This window comes from Delphinus delphis, chromosome 13, assembly GCF_949987515.2.
Source record: "Delphinus delphis chromosome 13, mDelDel1.2, whole genome shotgun sequence".
Classification (NCBI taxonomy): Eukaryota; Metazoa; Chordata; class Mammalia; order Artiodactyla; family Delphinidae; genus Delphinus; species Delphinus delphis.
In genome coordinates, this window is record NC_082695.1 from 15,165,401 (window position 1) to 15,189,346 (window position 23,946).

At 46.7% G+C, this 23,946-nt stretch overlaps 1 protein-coding gene across 1 annotated transcript in view; it reads right to left on the bottom strand.

The window, feature by feature from the left end:
- Positions 1–23,946, bottom strand: part of RPH3A (rabphilin 3A) — a 63,349-nt gene that overhangs the window by 24,321 nt on the left and 15,082 nt on the right. The window contains exons 4-9 of the mRNA XM_060028147.1: positions 9,287–9,416; positions 7,802–7,888; positions 5,257–5,422; positions 1,992–2,030; positions 1,740–1,892; positions 381–467 (exon numbers count right to left, since the gene is read on the bottom strand). Coding sequence (XP_059884130.1) covers positions 381–467; positions 1,740–1,892; positions 1,992–2,030; positions 5,257–5,422; positions 7,802–7,888; positions 9,287–9,416 — 662 coding nt within the window. The remainder of the gene's footprint in view (positions 1–380; positions 468–1,739; positions 1,893–1,991; positions 2,031–5,256; positions 5,423–7,801; positions 7,889–9,286; positions 9,417–23,946) is intronic.

Genomic DNA, 23,946 nt, shown 5'->3' on the forward strand with positions numbered 1-23,946 from the left:
GAAAGAGTTTATGATAACTTCTCTCAATTATGTTCTTAAAGGAGGTCAATTTGAAGAAAACATTAAGGAAATAAGAGGGCAGATCATAGGTGCATGTGGTAAAAATTGTGAAATTGGAGTGATGACGTCAGAAGGTGGGAAACAGTGAGGGATGAAGTACTGTCACTTCTTGCATTTAGGTAGATATGATGCTACCCTTCCTCCCACCCCCACCAGCTTCCCAGCCTAGAGTATTATTCATTCTAAAGGTCTTCAAAGAGTTTAGGGTTTGGTGGTGGCTGCAGCTTTGCAGAAAGCCCAGCGGGTTCCGCAAGCAAGGGTGGGAGGTATTGGGGTCACAGCTGAGTGACAGCCTGGGCGGGTGGGTGAGTGGCACGTACCTGGCTGCCCAGGCTGGGGGGGCGCTGGACTCTGTATCAAAGCCGGGGTGGGTCTAGAGGCCTGCACTGAGTTGGCCCGTCTCAAACCTGCAGGGGAAAGGAAAGAGCCTGTCATATCGCACACACACACACTCACACACAGTCAAAGCAGGAAGAAGCCTGGGACCAGTCAGCCGGCATGAGGCATGGTCCTCTGGGTGTGAACTGGATGCAGCCCCCTGACACTTCCAGCTCTTTCAGACCCTCTTCTCCTCCCCTCCGTGTGTTCTCTCTTTCCAATACTCAGATGCCCCTGGGCAACTCACTGCAACAACATGGATGTTGAAAAGCTCAGGTTCTGTGACGTTGCTTCCGACATCTGTGACCTTGCACAAATGACCTATCCTCTTTGGGCCTCAGTCTCCTCATCCATCAAATGGGGATAACAGTACTTACCTCATAAGGTTGTGGTGGAGACACAATAATACAATACATGTAAAATGCTCAGAACAGTGCCTGGCATGTAGTAGACACTCAACATCTGGCAGATGTTGATATTACTTTATAATTATTGAAAGACTGTTCTTATCTTCGCATGGACCTAGCTTTGCATCCCAGATTTTTCTTTTATAAGCTGTGTGTCTTTGGGCTGGTCACTTACCCTCTCTGAACTGCAGATGCTTCATGGAGGCAACAACTCTACCCACTTGATTAACATTTTTATAAGAACTTATTTCATCTCTACACCCTTTGAGGTGAGTGCTTTATTAGCTCCATTTTACAAACGGGGAAACTGTGGCACAGAGGGGTTAAGGAGCTCACCTAACGTCTCTTGGCTGGTTAGTAGCCGAGCCAGGGTTTGAACTCAGGCATTTGGTCTCCAGAGTCTACCTGAGACTATTAGATGCTACTGCCTCCTGCAGAGCAGCTGGGGGATCAAATGGGGATGATATACACAGCAGTTCCTGGTACTGAGAAAGTATGACATTCCTAGAAGAATACCCTGTCTTCTCTCACCTCACTGGGCTAGATCCCACCTTTCCTGAATCCAAATATTTTTCACTGGAGAGATGCTTGAATGATCATGACAGAAAGTGCTTTGCCACCTCTGGCTGGGGCTTACAAATTCTTGTCCCAGGGTCCTGCATTAGCACTTCCATTTGCTTGTTCATTTGGGTCCTTGTTCATCCATCCATCCATCCATCCATCCATCCATCCATCCACTCACTCACTCACTCATTCGCTCACTCACTCATTCAACAAGTGTTCATTGAATGCCTACCGAGCGCCAATGAATAAATGAAAAAAACCACTGTTCTCCCCATTCCTTTTGATTCTCCTCATCCAGGAAGCCTGTCTGGATTTGCCCATCTCTCTCACCTGCTGAGCCCCGGCTGGGGTCACCAGCAGCTCCGCCGTGGCTCTGGTCCCAGCTCTCTGAGTCCCGGCTAGATGAGCTCATTCGTGCCTCGGAGGCCCTGCGCACAGGAGGCCCATAGCTTCCTTGCCCAGGAGCAGAGGCCAGGTCAGGGCCTGAAAGGAAAAGCATGAATTGAAGGGAGAAAAGGCAATGGAGGAATGGGGAAAAGGACTCCTGTCTCAAAAGCAGAAGACAGAGTCGGCAGAACCCACCTGTCTTCTGACCTGGGCCCCTCCTGTCATCAGAGTCACCTGGAGAGAGAGAAAACTGATGAGAAGTATGTATTGGGTTGGCCAAAATGTTCACCTGGGTTTTTCTGTAACATCCTATGGAAAAACCCAAATGAACTATTTGGCAAATCCCCAATATTTGATGTCTTCTGGAGAGCTGACACTTAAGGAGCTCACAAAAGGGCCCATCCACCATTCCCAAGAACTTCAAAAAAAAAATTAAAACTTTCTTTTCCCAACTTCCCCTTTGATATAGAGCCTATCTACAAATTTCACATTATTTCCATTGCAAACAAATTGGGATCATGGGCTACGTACTGTTTCTAGAATGTGCTTTGTTCACTTAATTTGAATTTCCCCAGAACTCACCAAGCATGCTCCAACCTCAAACCCTTTGCACACGGTATTTCCGAAGATTCTATGAGCCCTCTTTATCACCTTGGTCAGGTTTCTCCCCAGATATCATCTCTCAGACAGCCCTTCTCTGGCCATTCTGTCCAACATGAAGCCTCTATCCCCTCTACCTGTTTCATTTTTCTTCCTGGCACTTATCACTACCTGATATTATGTTGTATTTGCATTTGCTGTTTGTTGAGCATCTGTTTCCCCCACTAGAATTTTAATTGCATGAGAGCATGGATCTTATCTGTTCCATTCACTGATTCCCTGGGGCATAGAACAGAGCCTGGAACTCACTAGGTGTTCCGTAACTGTTCATTAAGAGAATATTGAAAGCTCATATCATGGGTATAATTCCAAATCTACAATATACATTTACATCATTCAATTTTTAAAAAATATTTATTTACTTTATTTATTTTCTTTATTATTTTTTTTTGGCTGCATCAGGTCTTAGTTGCAGTACACGGGATCTTTCGTTGCAGCACGCGGGCTTCTCTCTAGTTGCGACATGTTTTCTCTCTCTAGTTGTGGCGCGCAGTCTCCAGGGCACATGGGCTCTGTAGTTTGCGGCACACGGGTTCTCTCGTTGAGGCACACAGGCTCAGTAGTTGTGGTGCACAGGCTTAGTTGCCCCATGGCATGTGGGATCTTAGTTCCCCTACTGGGGATCGAACCTGCGTTCCCTGCATTGGAAGGCGGATTCTTTACCACTGGACCACTAGGGAAGTCCCTATAGCATTCAATTTTAAAAGATGCTTAATACACCATGGTGTGGATATACCATAATCTATTCAACAATTAGCCCGTTAATGAACGCTTAGTTTTTTTCAGTATTTTTGCTACCATAAACAACGATGCAATAAATACGATTATACATATGTCTTTTACATGGGTACTTTTCTTGCTGTTAAATATATTCCCAGAGGGGGACTGTTGGATCAAATAGTATATACACTTCAAATTTTAATAACCTCTGCCATATTACTTTTGAAGAGGCTGGGGGTGACTTATAGTCTTACCAACAGTTTATACCATCATTTCTCCACATATTCACCAGCACTAGATGTTATTGCCAACAATTGTTTAGGAGTTGCTATGCAATGCAGGTGATGTTACTTCTTTCCAATGAGGTGAATATTTTCAGAGTCATTTGTTTTGACTAGAGTTTATATAATAAGCTAATTCATACCATTTATGTGTGTAAGTGTACGTGTCTGTGTATAGGTGATTAATATTATGTACTATTGGCCAACATTTACTAAGTGCTGCACTCTGCAAAGTACTGTACATGTACAGGCATACCTTGGAGATATTGTAGGTTCAGTTCCAAACCACTGCCATAAAGCGAATATCACAAAAAAAGTGAGTCACGTGAATTTTTTCCCACTGCATATAAAAGTTATGTTTACCCTATACTGTAGTCTATTAAGTGTGAAACAGCATTGTGTCTTAAAAATGCACATGCCTTAATTTAAAATATTTTATTGTGAAAAAAAAGCCAAAACAATTACAATAGTAACATTGAAGATCACCGATCACAGATCACCATAACAAATATAATAATAATGAAAAAGTTTGAAATACTGTGAGAATTACCAAAATGTGACACAGAGAGACAAAGTGAGCAGGAAAAATGGCACCGACAGACTTGCTTGATGCAGGGTTGCCACAAACCTTCAGTTTATAAAAAATTGCAGTGACTATGAAGTGCAATAAAGCAAAGTGTAATAAAATGAGGTATGCCTGTAGCATCTCATTTAATCTTCAAAATAACCCAGTGAGTTATTAATCTCATTTTATAGATGAGGAAAGAGTTTTAGAGAGGTTAGGTCACTCATCCAAGCTCACATGACTTGTAAGTGGCAGAGCTGGAATTCAAACTCAGGTCTTCCTGGGCTCCCATGTTCAAGATCTTGACAGTAAAGCTACGCAGTCTTCTCAGCCTAGAGGGAGTAATGTTTAACCAGGAAGAAAGATGTTCTAGAGGTGGAAACGTGGGGCTTCTCAGGGATGCAGTATAGGTTGACAATTTGATGAGTCTCTGCAAGGAGCAGAAACTGCTGATGGCTTGCCAGGATGAAAGTATTTGTTGAGTGCCTTTTGACTGCCAGACACTGTAGCGGGCACCTTGAGAAGTTATAGTTGGACACTTCAATTTTTGAGACCTTCAACTATAACCTTCCTTTTAGAAGCACTGACTGCGCTCAAACTCTAGAACTGTCATTCAGACCAGATTTTATCACTTAGCTAATTGAAAGTATTGCAAGGGCTTTATCTGGTCAGTCTTAGTGGCCTTAATATATTAAAATGTGTTTTCATTGGGGTCATATTTTTTCTTTTTATTGCTTTGTCTCTCCCTTTTTTACCATCATTTTAATAATTAATAATAATACTTAGATAATAGTGGTAATGTCCAGAGTAGTGGTAATTTTCTTTTACTAATTTCCTTGCTATTCATCTTTCATTTTTAATCAGGAGCAAAGAAGGCCTTCTCAGCAAGCCCCCTTTCCCCCGCCCCCCAGACTCCAGCGTGTATTTTGATGTTGGGAGTCTTTCTCAGTTCCTAATTTTGATTTCCACCTCTGTTATACCTCTCAATACTCCATCAGGGATGACAACAAAGTCTTTTGGCAGCCTGGCATTGCTGGAGAGTTCCCTGAACTATCTTTTTGATAAAGGTTTGTGATGAGCTGTGAAGGAGACACAGGGGACCTAGACCCAAGCCCAGAGGCTGGCTGTCCACCAACTGGGTAGAAACACAAACATGATGTCAGGGCACCCTTCAGGTAGACCAGTTAGCCAAGACCCGTCCTTGGTTCTGAAAGGAGAAGCTGTATTTTCCTACCTCGAGTTGGAGCCCGGGCAGGGTGTTTGGGCTCAGGGGTGGGCTGCTCAGGGGCAGCGGGCTCACTGGCTGGCTGCTGGGGCTTGGTCTTCTTTATGGGCATAGGCTGTGGGAGGACCTGTTTGGGGAAGCCCTTGAAGAACCATGCTCCAGAGCGCTTCCACACCTGGGGGAGGAGAGGTAGAACATGAAGACACGACAGCCAAGCCCTATCGCTCCTGCCTTCACGAGAGCCAATTTTTCACTTTTCTCCCTGCTCACAGAGCACTGACACAATAGGCAGTGCATTTTCTCACCAGTACACAGCTTTCACAAATCTTATTTGATTCACACAATATCCCTGAACACTCAATAGAGAATAACCAACCTCTTGATGGAAACAGTTGAATATCAGAAAGGTTATGAACAGGTATAAGGTTACACAGCCAGAGAGTGGACTGACACCAAGTCTCCCACCTCTTAAATGTGCTGTGCTCCCTACTACACTGGCTGCTGTAAAGACGATGATCCACGTACATCCTCCCCAAGACCTCTGGCCTTTTCCCTGCCTTGTGGATTAGCGTTCCACCTGGGGCAGTGTGTTGGACATCTTCTGTTGCCCCTTCAGATTGGTTCTACATCTTTTTTCACCCTGCTCTGTGCCCCAGGAAGCTGACCAGTAAGGACTACAGTAACTGGAATTTCTTGATCTCTACCTTCCAGGTGGATCTGGTCAAGGAGAGCATCAGTGGGGGATCGGCGGAAAGAAGATAGTGAGGTCAGGGTACTGAGTCCCTTGGCTCCCTCCTTGCTAGGCAGGCAGTGGCTACATTCCTGCTGGTTGATACCCAGTGTCCAGTCTGGTAACTGCTCCCTCCTCCACTCCTTCAGTCTCAGGAGTGGTATCAGCAACCCTGCTATTGCTGGTGCTGCGAGCTTCACCACGCCTCGCTGATCTTCCTTATCCAAGCCCAGACCCTTGCAAACAGCACCTTTATCAAAGCTTCCTTGATAATCCTGATGGACTGTGCCATCTGTTCTCCCAGGACCCTGACTGATATTGAGGGAAATATGGTCCTTGCAACAGTCTCCAAGGCAGGAATCTGCAGCAGAAGATGAGTGATGAAGAAATTGGGAAAAGGCGAAGGGAGTTAATTGGGACAAAGTGGGTAATAAAAAGCAAGCCTAGGTAAGAGAAAGATTCCATGAGAGAAAAAAACAGAGATAGAGTGAAGACAGTGCAGAGAAAGAAGTGTGAAGGGTGAGAGGCAAAGAGAGAAAGAAGAAAAGGCAGAGGAGATAAGGATGAAAGGGAAAAAAGAGCTCTGAGGAGGAGAGTACAGACGGCCCTCGACTTACAATGGTTTTCTTATGATATTTTTGAATTTACAGTGTTGCAAAATCGATATGCATTCAATAAAAACCGTACTTCAAATTTTGATTTTTTTTTTTTTTTTTTGCCACACCATGCAGTATGCAGGATCTTAGTTCCCTGACCAGGGATCGAACCCACACCCCCTGCAGTGGAAGCTCGGAGTCTTAACCACTGGACTGCCATGGAAGTCCTTTTCGAATTTTGAATTTTGATCTTTTCCTGGGCTAGCAATACTCGATCGGATACTGTCTCATGATGTTGACCAGGGGCAGGGAGCCACAGCTCCCAGTCAGCCACACGATCACGATGGGAAACAGCTGTACACTGACGATGATTCTGTACCCATGCAGCTATTCTTTTTGTGTGTGTGTGTGGTATGCGGGCCTCTCACTGTTGTGGCCTCTCCCGTTGCAGAGCACAGGCTCCGGACGCGCAGACTCAGCGGCCATGGCTCACGGGCCCAGCCGCTCCGCGGCATGTGGGATCTTCCCGGACCGGGGCACGAACCCGTGTCCCCTGCATCGGCAGGCAGACTCTCAACCACTGCGCCACCAGCGAAGCCCCTCTTTTTTTTTTTAACCTTCAGTACAGTATTCAATAAATTACAGGAGATACTCAACACTTATTATAAAATGGGCTTTGTCTTAGATGATTTTGCCCAGCTGTCGGCTAATGTAAATGCCCTGGGCATATTTAAGGTAGGCTAGGCTATGACGTTCACTAGATTAGGTGTATTAAATGCATTTTCCACGTAACGATGGGTTTATCGGGATGCAACTCCATTGTAAGTTGAGGAAGATCTGTACAGGGAAAGAAAAGAAAATGAGGGAAAGTGTGAGACAAGAAGTGAAGTAGAGGGAAAGAGAAGGTGGCAGTAGGGGAAGACCCAGAAGATGAGAAATGGGGAGTAGGGAATAATGGATGTCAGAGGGCAATGAATAAGAGAGCAGGGAGGGAGAGAAGGAAAAGTCACAGAAGCGAGAGGTGAGAAAAGAAATTCATTCAAATACTGTGTCCTGCCAGTGTTCACAGCTGAGCTGGTTCCTTTTATACCAATCCCTTAAGACATGTGCCTGAGCAGGTTCCCCAGCCCCCCAACTGCCACCTTACTCCCCTAGTTATAGCAAGGAAGGGGGAACCGTACAAAGGAGGGAGGATGCTCCAGGAGCTGAATGGGACCAATCCACTCACCTCTCTCTGCTCGATGCAGATTTTGCAGAGCCACACAGGGTGTGGGCGGCTGTTGAAGGTCTCCACCCCACACTTGGTGCAGACATTCTGGGGACAAAACATAGCCCAGTGCACACTCAGATATGCCAGGCTTGGAGCTGCCGGTGATCAGGAGAAGTGGCTGGCAATGGTGGCAATGAAGCCCTATTCTCCCTTGATGGACATAAAGCAACAGAACTCTCCTTTCCTCACGTCCCTTCCATGACCAAGGCCAGTTAGAATAAAGTTCCAATCTGAGTCTTGATTTTTGATAACAAGAACTGGAGTCATTCCCAAGCACGGGATGAAGGGATTCTCCAAGAGTCCCTGTGGGGTTGGAGTTTTCAACATCCATACAAGGGAGATCACTGACATGATTTTTTAATCATGAGAGACTGTATATCCATTTTATTACTTTATTTCTTCTTTCTTTCCCAAATGAATCTGAGACACCCTAGACTATGACTACAGGTTCAACTCCTTATGGAGAAAGACGTTATCTGAGTAAATGCCATGACTATATGATGGAACATTATAATTTTGGCTGAGTTTTCTGGAAGTCAAAACAAATAGGTCACAAAATTCTCACTATCTAGTCAACTACAGAAGGCAAGTTTTTTGGAGTAGATAACCTTTCCCCAATATTCCATTCTAAATGATAAATGGGACCCCAAGTAGGAGATGCCAAGTGACATTATGGATATCTCCAGCTGGGTCACTCCCCTGAACTCCTTTCCTGGGAATCAGACAGACCCAAGGACAGTTGTATTTCTGTCCTGGAATTGTCAAGTTCAAACAGCTTGAGGAGAGGGTGCAGGGTGGAGAGAGCACAGGGAGACTCCCCTTCAAGAGTGAATGCTTAAGAAGACCAAAGTCTAACTTGGCCTAACTTGGCTAGAGAGGGGCTTTCTAAGTGGCTTGAACTGTACCCCAGGGTAGAGAATGCTGGGTAGGGCTTCCATGTACACGTGTCTTCCATGTAGACACAAGCCCAGCATGCTTTTTTTTTTTGGCCACACTGTGCAGCATGCGGGATCTTAGTTCCCCAACCAGGGATTGAACCCGTGTCCCCTGCAGTGGAAGCGTGGAGTCTTAACCACTGGACCGCCAGGGAATTCCCCCAGCATGCTCTTTAGCCTGACCTATAACTTGCTAAGCCACAACCAGGATACTTGCAGGCTCAACCATAGTTCATGTCCTACTTCAGTCTCCCAAGTTCATCCTGGATGGAGCTGAGCTCCAAGGAGACAGAAGGGTCAGAGTGACTTCTAGGGGAGGAACCAGGATCAGGGTTACCTCGGAATACAGCTGGGCACGGGAGCATCCCAGAAGGAATCATATTCTGGCAACTACCTTTCCCGATCCAAGCTCCATCCCCAAGACCCAAGGCCCCCAAAGGCTGGAGCCCAGGCCTAGCCCCTATGCATGTGATGAGCGGGGAAGCAGGGAAGGGGAGGGCGATGGTACCTTCTTACAGTCCTCACACACTACACAGGCAGAGCCCAGCATCCCCAGCTGTTCTCCACACAGTATGCAGCAGTTCACCCCGTCCCCAGCCACGTTCTTCCTCATGTTCTCCAGACGGTCCACCAGGCGCCTGGAAGCAGAGTCAGGGTTATACGGACCTCAAAGGACCAGGGACCACCAGCTTCTCCCTCATTATCTGGCTGATGGTCTTAACCTTCTTGGAGTCACAGACTCTTGAGTATCTGATAATGACTACTGGACCCCTCCCCAGAAAAAGGCACATATATTCTGATATATTTTCAGAACATCACGGAATCCCTCTGACATCCCCAAAGCCCATCTATTCTACCAACTTCAGATTAAGAACCTTATCTAGTCTTTTCTCATGTCACCTCCTCCAGAAACTGTCTTCGGAGGCCCAGATCTGTTTATCTAATGGTCTGTATGACATCTTCACTTGGGTCTCAAACTTGTGCTTTCAACTGAACTCTTCATCCTGGCTGCTCTTCATCCTCATCCCCAGCAAACCTGCTCCCATTCTCAGGAAATGGCACCACTATCTGCTAACTTGCTTGAACCAGAAACCTACAGGGTCTTCCTGAGCCCCTCCTCCCGGACATTCAATGACCCAACCAAATCCTATCATGTCTAACGCTCTAACACTTCTGGAATCCACCCATTTCTCTCCGTCTTCACCTCAACCAAGCCACTGACATCTCTCCCCTGGATGACTAACCCCTTAGTCTCCATGCTTTCTTCATTCATGCCTTCTACAGTCTGTTCTCCCCATCACAGCCTTGGTGATATTCCTAAAACATAAATCTGATCATGGCACTCCCACTTCCCTTTAAAACCTTTAGTTGGTTCTCATTCCATGAGGTTTCCATGACCTTACGTGGTCTGGCCCCAGATGAAACCCCAAACCTCTTCGCCCTCTTGGTCTTGCTTCAATGTTCTAGCTCAGTGGTTCACTAAGTGTGATGACCAGACCATCAGCATCAGTGTCACCTGGGAACTTGTTAGAAATGCAAATTCTTGGGCCCCATTCCACAACAACCCTAATCAGAGACTCCGGGGGTGGGGCAGCAATCTGTCTAAACAAGCCTTCCAGGGGATTCTGACAAAAGTTTAAGAACCACTGCTCTGGTTACACTGGCCTTCTTTGAGTTCTAGTTCTCCTAATTGCCTCAGCACTTTTGCACATTCTGGTCCTTGTGCCTGGAATGCAGCACTCCCTCATTACACATATTTGTGATCTCCCTCTCTCTCACACACACACACACACAGACACACACACACTTTTCCTGCCTAGATTCTCCTTATCCTTCATATTCCGGTTAAAATATCACCTCCTCTTAGAAGCCTTCTCCGACCATCCATTTTATTTACTTTTTTGGCAACCCTTCTGCATAGCACTTGTCACATTTGTAAGTAATTGTGGAATTGTCTACATTAAGTAATTAGTTAATTGTGAGTCCATACCTGGCTGCCTTCCTAGACTCTGAGCTCCCCTGGGCTGGGGATCTTGTCTGTCCTGTTCCCTGCTGCGTCCTCAGGAACAGAACGGTACCTGGGGTCCACAGTGAGTGCTCACACATGATGGTCGAACCAATGAATGAATGAACAAATGAATGAATGAAGGCAGGCCACTTTCCAAATTTGTATCCAGCAAAAGTAAGCTGAGTTGAATGTCAAGTGACATACAATAGCAGCTTATACTTACATAGTGTTTATTATGGGCCTGGCATGGTATGAAGTGCTTTGGCACCCAACCCTAAGAGACAGGCACTATTAAGAAGCCATTTTACAACTAAGGCAAGTGAGGCACAAGGAAGTTAAATTACTTGTCCAAGGTCACACAGCTAGGAAGTAACAGAGCTAAAACTGGAAGCCAGGTATCATGTGTATTACACTGGCACTTCTCAAACTTAATGTGCACACAAGTCACACTGGCATCTTGTTAAAACAGATTCTGAAGCATCATGTCTGGGGTGAGGCCTGAGGTGCTACATTCCTAGAAAACTCCCAAGTGATTCCACACGATGCTACTGGCCCAAGGGCACACTCTGAATAGCAAGGCTACACATAATGACTACACCTGTGGGGGCATCCTCCTTCGATCTCAGGTGGGTTGTTTTTGACCCGTCCCACCAGCCTCAAGTCACCTCTTTGCTTTTTCCTCAAACAGAACCTTATTGTTCCTGTTCCAGCCACAGCCAGTGGACCCAGATGGAGCCGGACCCTGCCCACCCCCTCCACGCACTGGCTCTCAGCTGTGGACATCAGCTGTGGGTATCACAGGCTCCAGAAAGTCCCTGGCAGACCTGCTGGCCACCACCTGATGCTGACTCTCCCCACAGGTCCTCCTCGCTCCCGCCATCCCCTCAAAGCATGCTACTCGCTGTGTTATAAACAGCAGCTTCTCCCTCTGTGTTCCATTCAACAGAGGAGCCCAAAGCAGCCTGTAGGCTCTAGCGCCTGCTGTGACCCAGATTGGACAGAGCTGCTTTGAGAGGCAGGATGTGCAGAACCAAAGGCAACACGCTCTTCTCTTCCTCCTCCTCCTCTTCCTCTACCCCAACCCTCCCCACATTTTCCCTAGAAATTGCTTTTATAGGATGATGGGAGGCAGCACAAACCAGGAGCGCCCAGTCCTCAGTCTCAGAACACCAGCAGCCAGTGTCTGCTGAGCAATTTCAATGTGCCAGGCACAGAGATAAGCACTCCACATGGATTTTCTTAATGAATCCTTCCAGCAGCACTATAAGCTAAAGACTCTTCTTGTCCCCATTTTCCAAATGAGAAAAGTGAAGCACAGAGAGGTTAAGTGAGGTATCCAAGTCACACAGCGGGGAGGTGGAGAGAGCCTGGGCTCAGACCCAGGCAGTCTGGCTCTCGAGTGCCTGTTCTTCTTCTTCTTTTAAAAGAATTAATTTTTATTGGAATATAGTTGCTTTACAATGTTGTGTTAGTTTCTACTGTACAGCAAAATGAATCAGCTATAGTTCCTGTTCTTAATCAGACCTCACTGCCACTACTGCCAAGCAGAGCCATGGGGACCTTCTTGAACAGTCCAACCTCCACCCTGCTCAATTCCCCTGCTTTGCCCATACCAAGGGACCCTCCATCATTGGTAGGAACCAAGTTGCACACGTGCAGTCACCCCAGCTGCTTCTATCTCACCTGCCTCTGACTTCTCAGAGGTCGGGACAAGACACCCAACAGCTGTGCCATCATCTTGTTCCCCTAAAGAATCCTCAACATAGGGTTGAGAAATCTGGATTTTAGCCCTGAATTTTGCCTCTCTGGGCCTCAGTTTCCTCATCTGTAAAAGGGAAGGTGTTGGGCTAAATTGGTGGTTGTCAAATTGTGCTTTATGGCGCCCCAGGGGTTCTTCAGAGACCATTTTGGGGCCACCCACTATAGAGGTATGGTGGGAGTGATTCTGAGGAACCAAAAAACCCCATTTCGTCCAGAGCATGTCTGCATTTATCGCTTTCATTTGTTTGAGCTGTTGAATTAGATTTCCTTTGGAAAGTTGGTTCCATTGTTTAAAGAAACAGTTTGAAGTCATCTGGAGCAGATGAATTTCAGGTTGCCTTTCAATGCCACAGAATTATGAGACAGTGAGGTAAGCTAACGGGGGCAGGGGATGGAAATTGCACAGTGATATATATTTTCTTTTTCTCTCTTTTTTGGCACACACCTTTGTTCTCACCTATTTTCTCCTTCATGGACTGACCTAGCCAGAAAGTGGTTAGATTTTGTTCTTCTCATTCTATCAATGGGGGTCCCAAGGCACAGAGTCACTTGGGTCACTCAGCCTGGGCTAGAATCTCATTCTCTGTGTCAGTGAACCACCTTTGCTTTCCTTGGAGTCCCCTCATGGCCTTCTGCCTCAAGTCAAGCTTTGCCCACCCAGCTCAGGAAGACAGCATGGGATAGATGACCCAATTCTAAACTGCAGTGTACTTTGCTCAGGAAACCTACGAGGCTTACTTGTCTCCTCTTGGAAAATAAGGGTGTGGAGTCACCTACCTCTTGCAAACCCACACTCTAGCATCCCTACCAAGATGCCTGTTCCTTCCACCATTCGATCCTCAACTCCAAAAGCCCCCATTAACACGCATTGTACAGGGAGCGTCTCATTAGCTTCTATCAGTGGCAGCAAATGGCATGGAAAAACAACAGATTGAAGATCATTATTCACATCTCTCAGCGTAGAGACCCTTGTTACTTGTGAATTCAGTCCAGACCAATAAAGAGAGAAGGAAGTGGAGTGGGGATGGGCAGACCTTCCTTCTCTGCTCAAAGATCAGGATGAGCGGGGGGTTCCTGGAGCCCGCCCTTTTGGACATCCTCTCTGCAGCCCCGAATACTAGGGCCTCAACAGGGAGGGCCCCAACAGCCAAGTAGCATAAACTTGGAAATAAAACTTTGCAGGAAGTTAAGTCCAAATTACGTCATGGCAGACCATGAGTCACAGATGGGTCTTTATCCTGGTGATAAAACATTTCAGTTTCTTCACCCCATAAGGAATGTTTGTTGTTACCAGTCTTGGCAGGAGAGACCTATGTGCATTACGAAAGATGCCGGCAACCCTCAACCCATGTTAATGACCCAGAAAGAATTTTTTTAAAATACCAATGCCTGGGGCCCCAGCTCTAAAACTTCTCAGCTATGGATCTGGTTACGCCCGGATACCAGCATTTCAGCATGCAGTCCTGTTGAGAGCCACGGCATGGGGGGATGTTTCCAAAATGTATGGTCCATCTAGATCACCTGGGGAGAGTGTTCAACATTCAGACAATGATTCTATGGGACTGGGGTGTGTCCAGAGTGTGTGCATTTTGAAGTGACTCCCTATATGATCCTGATGCTGGTGAATTCCTGGCCACACTTTGAGAAATGCTTCAGTAAGGAAGGAAGCAGTGGGAGAAATCACATGAGAAAATCCTCTCCTTATTATGTTAAGTGGGGGAAAAAACCCCCAAACCCAGGATGTAGAATTGTGATCATGCTCATCTGAATATCTTCATGGTGTGCACTGGACAAAAAAAAATTAGAAAGGAAACACACTGAAATATTCACAGGGATTATCACCAGGTGGTGGGATTATGAGTAATTTTAATTTCCTTCTATAAAGCTTCTGCTACCCCCTTTCCTAAAGCACCAATTACCTGGACTCCTCATACTTTCTTAACTTTCTACAAGAAACATGCGTTACGTTACATTAGACAATAAAGTGCATTTCTGAAGACAGAGAACATGTAAGCCAAGGGTTAAAAGTCATGGCTTTGAATCCTACCTCTTATCCAGTCAATGACCTTGAAAAGGCTTTGTTCTCTGCGTGCCCTCTTCCCAGACAATAATGTGAGGGGTTAGATGAGACGCACCTCAAGCTTCCTGCCATGGGCAACATTCAGGGATTCTCAGATGCTGAGGCTGAAACATCAAGATTTCCCCTTGTGTTTTGAAACTGAAGGACCTTCAATGACTAAGAGAAGACCTGTCTGCAATGGCAGGATACTTTTGTTTGCCTGTCTAATGTCTCCACATTAAGGGCCCAATTAGCTGGACATTGTAAGTGGCTGTCACTCTCTAGTTAAGTCTTTACACGTCTGATTAACTTTATGGCTCCTACTTGCACCTCAATCCAGGAAACCCATATATCACCAGGCTGGGTGCTTAGGGGAGCTGACGGTTACTCAGTGAAGCTGGGTGGGCATCTCCCATTTCCCAGGATGCTCCCAGAGGCACCAGAAAGGTTATATGTCCCCTCTTCTGAGCACCAACAGATGACCTCTGGAGGGGGTGGGAAGTGGATTCCCAAGTTGCTCTGACCTTGCTGTCCCAATAGATGCAGACGGTCTACTCATTCATTCGACAAATATTTATGGAGAACCTACCGTGTGACAGCAGACAGTGAGGACCCAAGGGGGAGCAAAACAAATGAGGTGCCTGCCATCATGGAGCTGGCATTCTAGTGGGGGACTCAGATGTTACTTAAATGATCACATCGATCATCATAACTACACTCGGAGTAAGTGCTCTGAAGGACAAGTATGGGAAGCTATGAGAACTCACAGAGAGGGACATGAACAGTAAGATGGGGCCTCAGAGGAAGTGACTGTTGAGCTGAGACCTGAGGATAAAGAGGAGCTGGCCCAGTAAAGAGGGTGAGGAAAAGCACTGGAAGAAGAGGGAACAGCATGTGCAAGGGACTTGAGAGATGCTTAGCAGGGCTGGTGGGCTGGATGGTAGAAGATGAGGCTGGAGGGTGGGCAGGGGCCACTCCATGCAGGGTCTTGAGTCTAAGAGTGATGGGACAGCATGAAAGGGCTTTAAGTAGAGGAGACTCAACTTTCCCCATTTTGAGACAACATATGGACATAGGAATGGAGTCCTTGGGAGGCTCGGAGCAGTGAGAGTTTCAAATGCCGCAGTGGTTCCAGGTAGAATGAGGCAGGCAGGTCCCTGGACTTTGTCTACACATGGGGCTGCACCAGGTCTCTTAAAACTACAAGACTGCCCCAAGTGGGTCTAACTCAGTGGTGGTGAAAGTGTACACTAGCAGGAAGGCCGTGAGAGATGCCATTGCACGCTAGCCAGCTTCAAGGAGTCACTCTGTGTGTTAGCTTCCTAGTGTTGCTGTAACAAATTACAACTTAGTGGCTTACGACAACATATATTATTTACTATCTTAATAGTTCTAGAGATTAGATATCTGACATGGGTTTCACTTAGTCGAGGTGTTGGCAGGCAGGGCTGTGTTCTTTCTGGAAGCTCGAGGGGAAAATCTGTTCCCTTGCCTTTTCTAGTTTCTAGAAGCTGCCCCACATTCCTTGGCTTGTGGCCCCTTCCTCCATCTTCAATCCAGCCGTGTAGCATTTTTCAATCTTGCTGTGACTCTGACCCTCCCGCCTCCCTCCAATAAGGACCCATGTGATTACATTGGGTAATCCAGGATCATCTCCCCATCTCAAGATTCTTAGTCATGCCTGCAGAGTCCCTTTGGCCATGTAAGATAACATATTCACAGGTTCCAGGGATTAGGATGTGAACATATTTGTGGTGGGGGAGGGCATTATTCTACCCACCACACCCACATTCCCCGCCCCATCTGCCATCTAGGTTCTATTTCCACCTGATTCAGGTCCAGATCAGATTCCAGTCCTCCTCTCCAGAGCAAGGGTTGGGCAATTCCTCCATGCCTTGCTGTGGACGTCAGACAAATCAGACTTTGGACTCTGTGAGGTTCTAATCACCCTCTCCAAGTACAACCCCAGGAAAATATAGACTCTCCACACATACACACACACATCCACACCTACACGCACACACACTTTCAGAATTTAGAAATAAGAGGCACTTTTTTTTTTTTTTAAATTTTTGGCCGCACCGCACAGCATGTGGGATCTTAGTTCTCTAACCAGGGATCGATCCTGCGCCCCCTGCATTGGAAGCATGGTGTCTTAACTATTGGACTGCCAGGGAAGTCCCACAAGGCACTTATGATGCAGGTGTTGGGGTGTCCATTCTGGAGTGACCTTGCCTGGGTCCATATTTGCTATTTCCTAGCTCTGTGACCTCAAGGAAGTTACTTAACCTTTCTAAGCCTCTGTTTTTCGTGTGTAAATTAGGGAAAACAAAGTGCTTGTTTCCTAGGATTGTTGCAAAGATAAAATGAGAGTTAAATGGTCATGAAGAACCTAGGGGCAAGATGGGAATAAAGACGTAGACCTACTAGAGAATGGACTTGAGGACACCGGAAGGGGGAAGGGTAAGCTGGGACAAAGTGAGGGAGTGGCATGGACATACATACACTACCAAATGTAAAATAGATAGCTATTTTACTCTGGGAAGCAGCCGCATAGCACAGGGAGATCAGCTCAGTGGTGCTTTGTGACCACCTAGAGGGGTGGGATAGGGAGGGTGGGAGGGAGGGAGACACAAGAGGGAAGAGATATGGGGATATATGTATATGTATAGTTGATTCACTTTGTTATAAAGCAGAAACTAACACACCACTGCAAAGCAATTATACTCCAATAAAGATGTTAAAAAAATTTTTTTTTTAATGGGAGTGTTTGTAAAATGCCCAGAACATGGTAACTACTCAGTCATGATTGCTGCTAATTATTTCTTCTGGAAATCTGTGGCATTTATAGCTCCCTATACTCACATTTTTTTCCTATATAACGAGGGTGCTAAAATCTGCCCATGAAATCCGTCTTTCTAAAGCTCTTTTTTTTTTTCTTCAGTACGCGGGTCTCTCACTGTTGTGGCCTCTCCCGTTGCGGAGCACAGGCTCCGGACGCGCAGGCTCAACAGCCATGGCTCACAGGCCCAGCCGCTCCGCGGCATGTGGGATCTTCCTGGACCGGGGCATGAACCCGTGTCCCCTGCATCGGCAGGCGGACTCTCAACCACTGCGCCACCAGGGAAGCCCCGTCTTTCTAAAGCTTTTAAAGGGGCTGCAGTGACTAGAAACTGACAGGACTCGTGTGCCCATCTCTAAATACACACACGGATGGCACATATACCCACACAGGAACAGGTGCATGATCAGCACCCATGTACAGAACACACTTTCACACACATGGCTGTACACACTCTGCTCTTGCAGGGAGCCAAGCCCTAGTTGGCTGCCTCTGCAGACAAGGATATAAGCCAAATGCAGCTCAGACAGTGCTTACTTGTTAAGCCCAGGCTCCCTCAAAAAAGTTCAAACTGGCCTCAGAAACATTCAGGCAACTGCTTTTGAGCTTTCAAACCAGTATTGCCGCAGTGTCTTGACAAATGCCGAAGAGAAGGCTAATGCATGTACAATTGCTCCAGGAAGTGGGCTTAACGTGGCGAGCTGCAGAGTTGAGGACACCCTACCTGTGAAGGTGTGATGGCTTTATGTGCCGGTTCCTGAATTGGTGAGGGAAATGGTGAAAAGCTGGGGTTCCATCACTGATGGTATGAAGCCAGAGCAGCTGCCTTTAGAGCTGTGATTGAGCATGATTACACAATGGTTTGTAAAATGCAGCAAGGTAGGAGAGTGGATGTCATGTTGTCTCTCTGTCTCTCTCTATCTCTGTCTCTCTGTCTCTCAACTTCTCTTTCTCTCTCTCTCTCTCTCTCTCTCTCTCTCTCACACACACACACACACACACACACACACACCATTAATTCCAGAATCATGCCGCTTATCCCATCACCCTAATTGCCAAGTGGATGTTACCATTAAGTTTATCAAACTCGGCATTTTCTGAAGCCTAGATTGGGCCATCAGCTGTGAACAGGGACATGGCTGCTCTGAAGGGGGGTGGTCTGAACTCCAATGCCAGGGTCTCTCAGGAACCTGTCCTTAAATGACTAAGTTGCTCTGTCATGAAGCCACGCGGCTGGCATGCAGGGTGTGTGCAGTTCAGACTCATTAATTCCCACCGCTGTTTATTACCGTCACTACCTGGGGAGCCGTTGATCGTAATCTCTCTCCTTGATGGATTGGTGAATGGGATTCCTGTCTGGACCTCAGCACTTTGGGGAAGTGGGTCACGCTGGGTCAGAGTTGGAGCCAAGAGAGAAAGACAGCTAGAGGGCTCCACTGGGCTAATGCAGTCAGTCAGGCAAGGAGCTGGGTCATTTAAACCCAATAATAGCAACAGTTATCAGGAGCTGTGCTAAGCATTCCATGTGCATTGTTTTCCTTAAGTCATACAACCTGTAAGGTCAGTTCTATTATTCACTCCCATTTTACAGATGGGGAAACCGAGGCACACTGACAGGGAGTCACTTACCAAAGGCACACAGCTGGCAAGTGGCAGAGATGGGATCGGAGGCTAGGTCTAGCTACCCAGACGCTGTTACCCGCCTTGGAAGAATGAAGCCTTTGTTTCATTTCAGTGCTATAATTGGGGCTCTTTCTAACCCCTCCACCTGCCCTTTTCTGTTGTGGAAAGCAGAGTTGAGAGAATGTGCTGCTGAGGCCCACAGGGCACAAGGGTCATTGTGGTGGAGAGGGGTGAACTGTCCTATGGTAGGAAGAAGTATGAGACTGAACCAATCAACCTGAGTGAATATGTGAGACACTCTGTAAATTATTGACTTCCCTGAAACTCTGAAGTCATTTGTCAATTGCCATCCCTACCTGCACTGCCAAAAGGCAATAGGATAATGTGGAAAGACAGATTCAAAGTCTGGTTTGGCCATGTAAAAGCTGTGTGCCCCTGGGCAAGTGTCTTAACCTCCATGAACTTCAATAATCTCGTCTGTGAAGCAAAGACAATAGTCTGTCTCTCTGAGAGATTAAAGGAAATACAACATATTTGAAAGTTCCTAATACAATGCTTGGCTATAAATGTTTATCTTTCTATAGAATAGCAGAATAGGACTCTAATCCTGGAGCCAGCCAGCCTGGGTTTGTAATCCCAGTTGTACTGCTTATTAACTGTGTGACCTTGGGCAAGTTGCTTAACCACTCTGTGCCTCAGTTGTCTCATCTGTAAAATGGGAATGATAATAATGCGGCTTAATGCATAGGGTTGTTGTGAGGGTTACATAGATGAATCTACATAAAGCTTTGAGTACAGTGCCAACACATGGTGCTTTGTAAGGGTGGGCTATTATTATTTCTCTAGAAGTTGAGTGTGGTTGCAGGGAAATTCTCATTTGTTTCTTCTTCCTTTCTTGAGCCACTCAACAAAAAGGCTAGAGCAGTGGTTCTCAACAGGGGGTGATTTTGCCCCTCAGGGAGCACGTGGCGATGTCTGGAGACATTTTGGGTTGTCACAGCTTGGTAACAGCCCCGGTTACTACAGGCACCTAGTTTGTGGGAGATGCTGCTAAAAAATCCTATGGTGCACAGGAAAGCACCCACCACAAAGAATTGTCTGTCCCCAAATGTAAACAGTGCCAAGGTTCAGGAACCTTGGGCTAGAGGGACTTGGAGACCACATGGTCCAACTCCCCATTTTATAGATAAGGTCCGGGAAATCCTGAGGTTAAAAACATTCAATGAGAGGCTTAGTCAGTTGGGTTAAGAATTCATCCAATATGTATTCATTTGCTTTCTCTTTTATGCCAGGCACTGGGCTGCTTAAGGAATTAGGAAGACTTCATTTTCATTTTGTGCAAACAGATTCCATAAATTATTAAGGCTGGATGGACATTAGAAGGCCATCGACCCAATCCCTGAGAAAACTGAGATACTACTCAGTGGTTCTCAACATGGGGGGGGTTCAGAGTCCCCCCACACCTGATGAAGTCTATGAATATTTCTTCTTAAAAATGGACACAGGGACTTCCCTGGTGGCGCAGTGGTTAGGAATCCACCTGCCAATGCAGGGGACACATGTTCAAGCCCTGGTCAGGGAAGATCCAACATGCCACGGAGCAACTAAGCCCGTGCACCACAACTACTGAGCCTGTGCTCTAGAGCCCGCAAGCCACAACTACTGAGCCCGTGTGCCACAACTACTGAAGCCCGCGTGCCTAGAGCCCGTGCTCCGCAACGAGAGAAGCCACCGCAATGAGAACCCTGTGCATTGCAACGAAGAGTAGTCCCCACTCGCCACTAGAGAAAAGCCCGCATGCAGCAACGAAGACCCAACGCAGCCAAAAGTAAAATAAAAAATAAATAAATTTATTTTAAAAAAAAAGCACACAGACACATGGATGACTATGTCTATAATATCAGGATACCCCAGGAGTTCTACCCACAGAATGTCTAGGACTCCAAGTCAAAAAACAAAAAAAAGGGGCGGGGCGGTAGGGGAATCTTCCTTTGGAAAGAGGAGACTATGATCTGGTTTACTGTCAGCTTGTCAAACCACAGGAAAGATGCCTACCTAATTAGATGTAGCAAATTCCAATCATTATTACTCACTTCTCCCCCTGTCCACATTTTGGAAAAATTCTGTGCCAAAACTATAGGGGATGGTGGAACTGGGATGGGGAGGTGATAGCAATCCAACAGATTCTGTCAACGACAGGTCTCTCTGTGTCTCTTTCACTTCCTCCTCCATCACAGTGTCTGGACACCAAGGTTAATGCCAAATCCTAATTACTTCTTTGGGCCCATCTGTTGAGGGATGTTGACCTCAAATGGAAGCCACCAAGCTGCCTGTCCCCTTGCGGGCAGAATATATGAGTAATGCCTTTGAGAGGCTCTGGATAGAAAGAAATATGATAAAGACATGGAGGAACCTACCACTGGGAAACAAAACAAAAACAAAACCCGCACACACAAATTTCCCCAAATGTTTAATTCCATATTTAATATGTTTTAAAAGTCCTGTGGACACCCCCTGGGTGTCCGTTCAATTTACAAAGGCCCTTTGCACTCTCTGGAGTAGCACTCAGCAGCCTTGTTTGTATAGCCTGGCACCTCTGGCCACAGCTGATTGGATGAGGGGCAGCACTCAGGGTGACCTGGACCAATCAGAGTTCCTTCCCCGGGAATTTGGAATTAGGACTAAGAAGAAATATAACAACTAGGAAGGTATAGTATGAGATTATATTTTCTAAGATGTGGGATGAGAAGCAGACCTTTCATGAGACTAGGCTGTGTTCCTGCCCTTGGATCCCTTGAGATACCTCTGAATCCTTATATTAAATTTCCCTTTTGCCTAATGGGGTACAGTCTCCAAAGATGACCACCATTAACATCTTCCTTCCCTGGATGCATAAGTCATTCTTCCAGGAGGAGATGGGATCTATTTCTCCTCTCTAATAGATTGCAGTGGAGCGATGCCTTACCAGTTCTAGGCCTAGCTGTTAAGAATCCTGGAGACTTCCATCCTTGCTCTCTTGGGAGTCAGCTGCCATGTAAAGGAGCTTGGGCCAGACTACTGAATAAGGAAAGATTCCGTGGAGAGAGAGGGGCCATGCAGAGTGCACTGAGGCACAGACAAAGGATTGGAGCTTTCCTGGCCCTTCCAGTCCAACCCAGCCACCCACTGAATGCAGTTGAGTGAGTGACCCCAGGCTATGCCACATGGAGCAAAAATCAACCTAGCAGAGCCCTGTCTAAATTCTTAACCCACAGAATTATGAAAAAGAGTATACTACTGATGCTTGTAGTCAGTAAGTTTTGGGTGGTTTGTTATGCAGTGATAGATAACCGAAACCACCTAGCTGGAACTAATTCCTTTTCTTGCAAGCCAAGTGTCCTCACTAGTATAGAAAATCTACAGCAATCAGGTCATGCAAAATAAATTCTGAGATCCCACTTAGCCTTGAATAAGGGATGTGGGGCAAAATGAGGCTCTTTAATGAGTTTCCCTTCTGACCATCAGCTTTCCTTCTGGGGGTGCTGAAGAGAGCAGAGCTTGGTTGTGGGCTGAGTTACCACTCAGTGAAGGTTTAGACACCACCTTGGGCAAAAGCAGAGGCTCCAAGGTGAGAACCCACTCTGGTCCACTGTATCATCTGGTGCTCCCTGGGGCAGAAACTCTAGCAAAACTGCCCCAGGGAGGCAGCACCTCCTGGGACGCCTTAGGGTGATTCTCCCAGGGAACTCTCCATGGCCTTAGGACCATGGAGACCAGTTCTGGCAGCTTTGGAGGTACAAACAGGTTAATAAGATCACTGGGAAGGAATCACTGGGCCAGCACAGAAGGGATTCTAGCTTGTAGCTCCCCAAATGCCCCCTCCAAACCTGAGCTTTAAAAATGTCCATGTCCTGCAAAGTCTAAGAATTTGAGGCCACAGCTTCAGGAAAGATACCTAATAGTTTAGAACATCGTTCTGAGAGCCAGACAGACAGGGACATATATCTTAGCTCTGTGTGACCTTGGACAAGTGACCTAACCTTTCTAAGCCTCAGTTTCCTCACCTGCAAAATAGCACCTACTTGATAGGGTCGAGAGGAGCAGTTAATGAGTTAAATCCATATGAAGTTTTTAGGTTTGATGTTTGGCACATAGTAAGTGCTCAATCACTAAATGGTACCCATTTATAATGATTGTTTACTATGTAAACGATGACTTCACGTGTCTCCCAGATGACTGTTCGGTAATAGAAAAGAAAACTCAGCATCACAGAGCTGGTGTCTAGACCCAGAAGGGGACACAGCTACATCTGCAGTTTTAACACTTAGAAGAGCCAGAAGGAGCTCATTTGCTCTGAGAGGTGCAGCCAACCACAGGGTACAGGGTCCTTCACCAGACACCCCCAAATACTGTAGAGTCGGATCAGGAAGGATCCTGAGACTCAGACTGACCCGCCTCACTGGACAAGTGGAGAACTGAAGCCCCCAAGGCTCATCAACTGAGCCTCAGGTTCTGGAGGGGGAGCCCTGATGGCGCCCCATTTTCAGTCTCGATCCGTGTCTGATATGTCTCTCTCCTTTCATCTGACTTCACTCTGATCCTCTCCCAGGGAAGTGTGAGTAGAACAGGAATGAGGGCAGGTTCAAGGTCATAAGACACAAAGAGCATGGGCTTGCCTCTGGCCATGCTACCAGCAAGGGCTGGCAGCTGGAAGGGAGCAGGGGAAAGGGCCTCAGCCAGAATCTTCTAGGACTATCCTCCCCTTTCCGGCAGAAAACATACTCTCTCAGCAAAGGGACACTCTGTCACCATGGGCTTGGCCCCAGCTTCCCTGGAAGGCTCTGAAATCTCCTTCAGGGGAAGCCAGGGGCTTGCCAAACAGGAGTCTCGGGCATG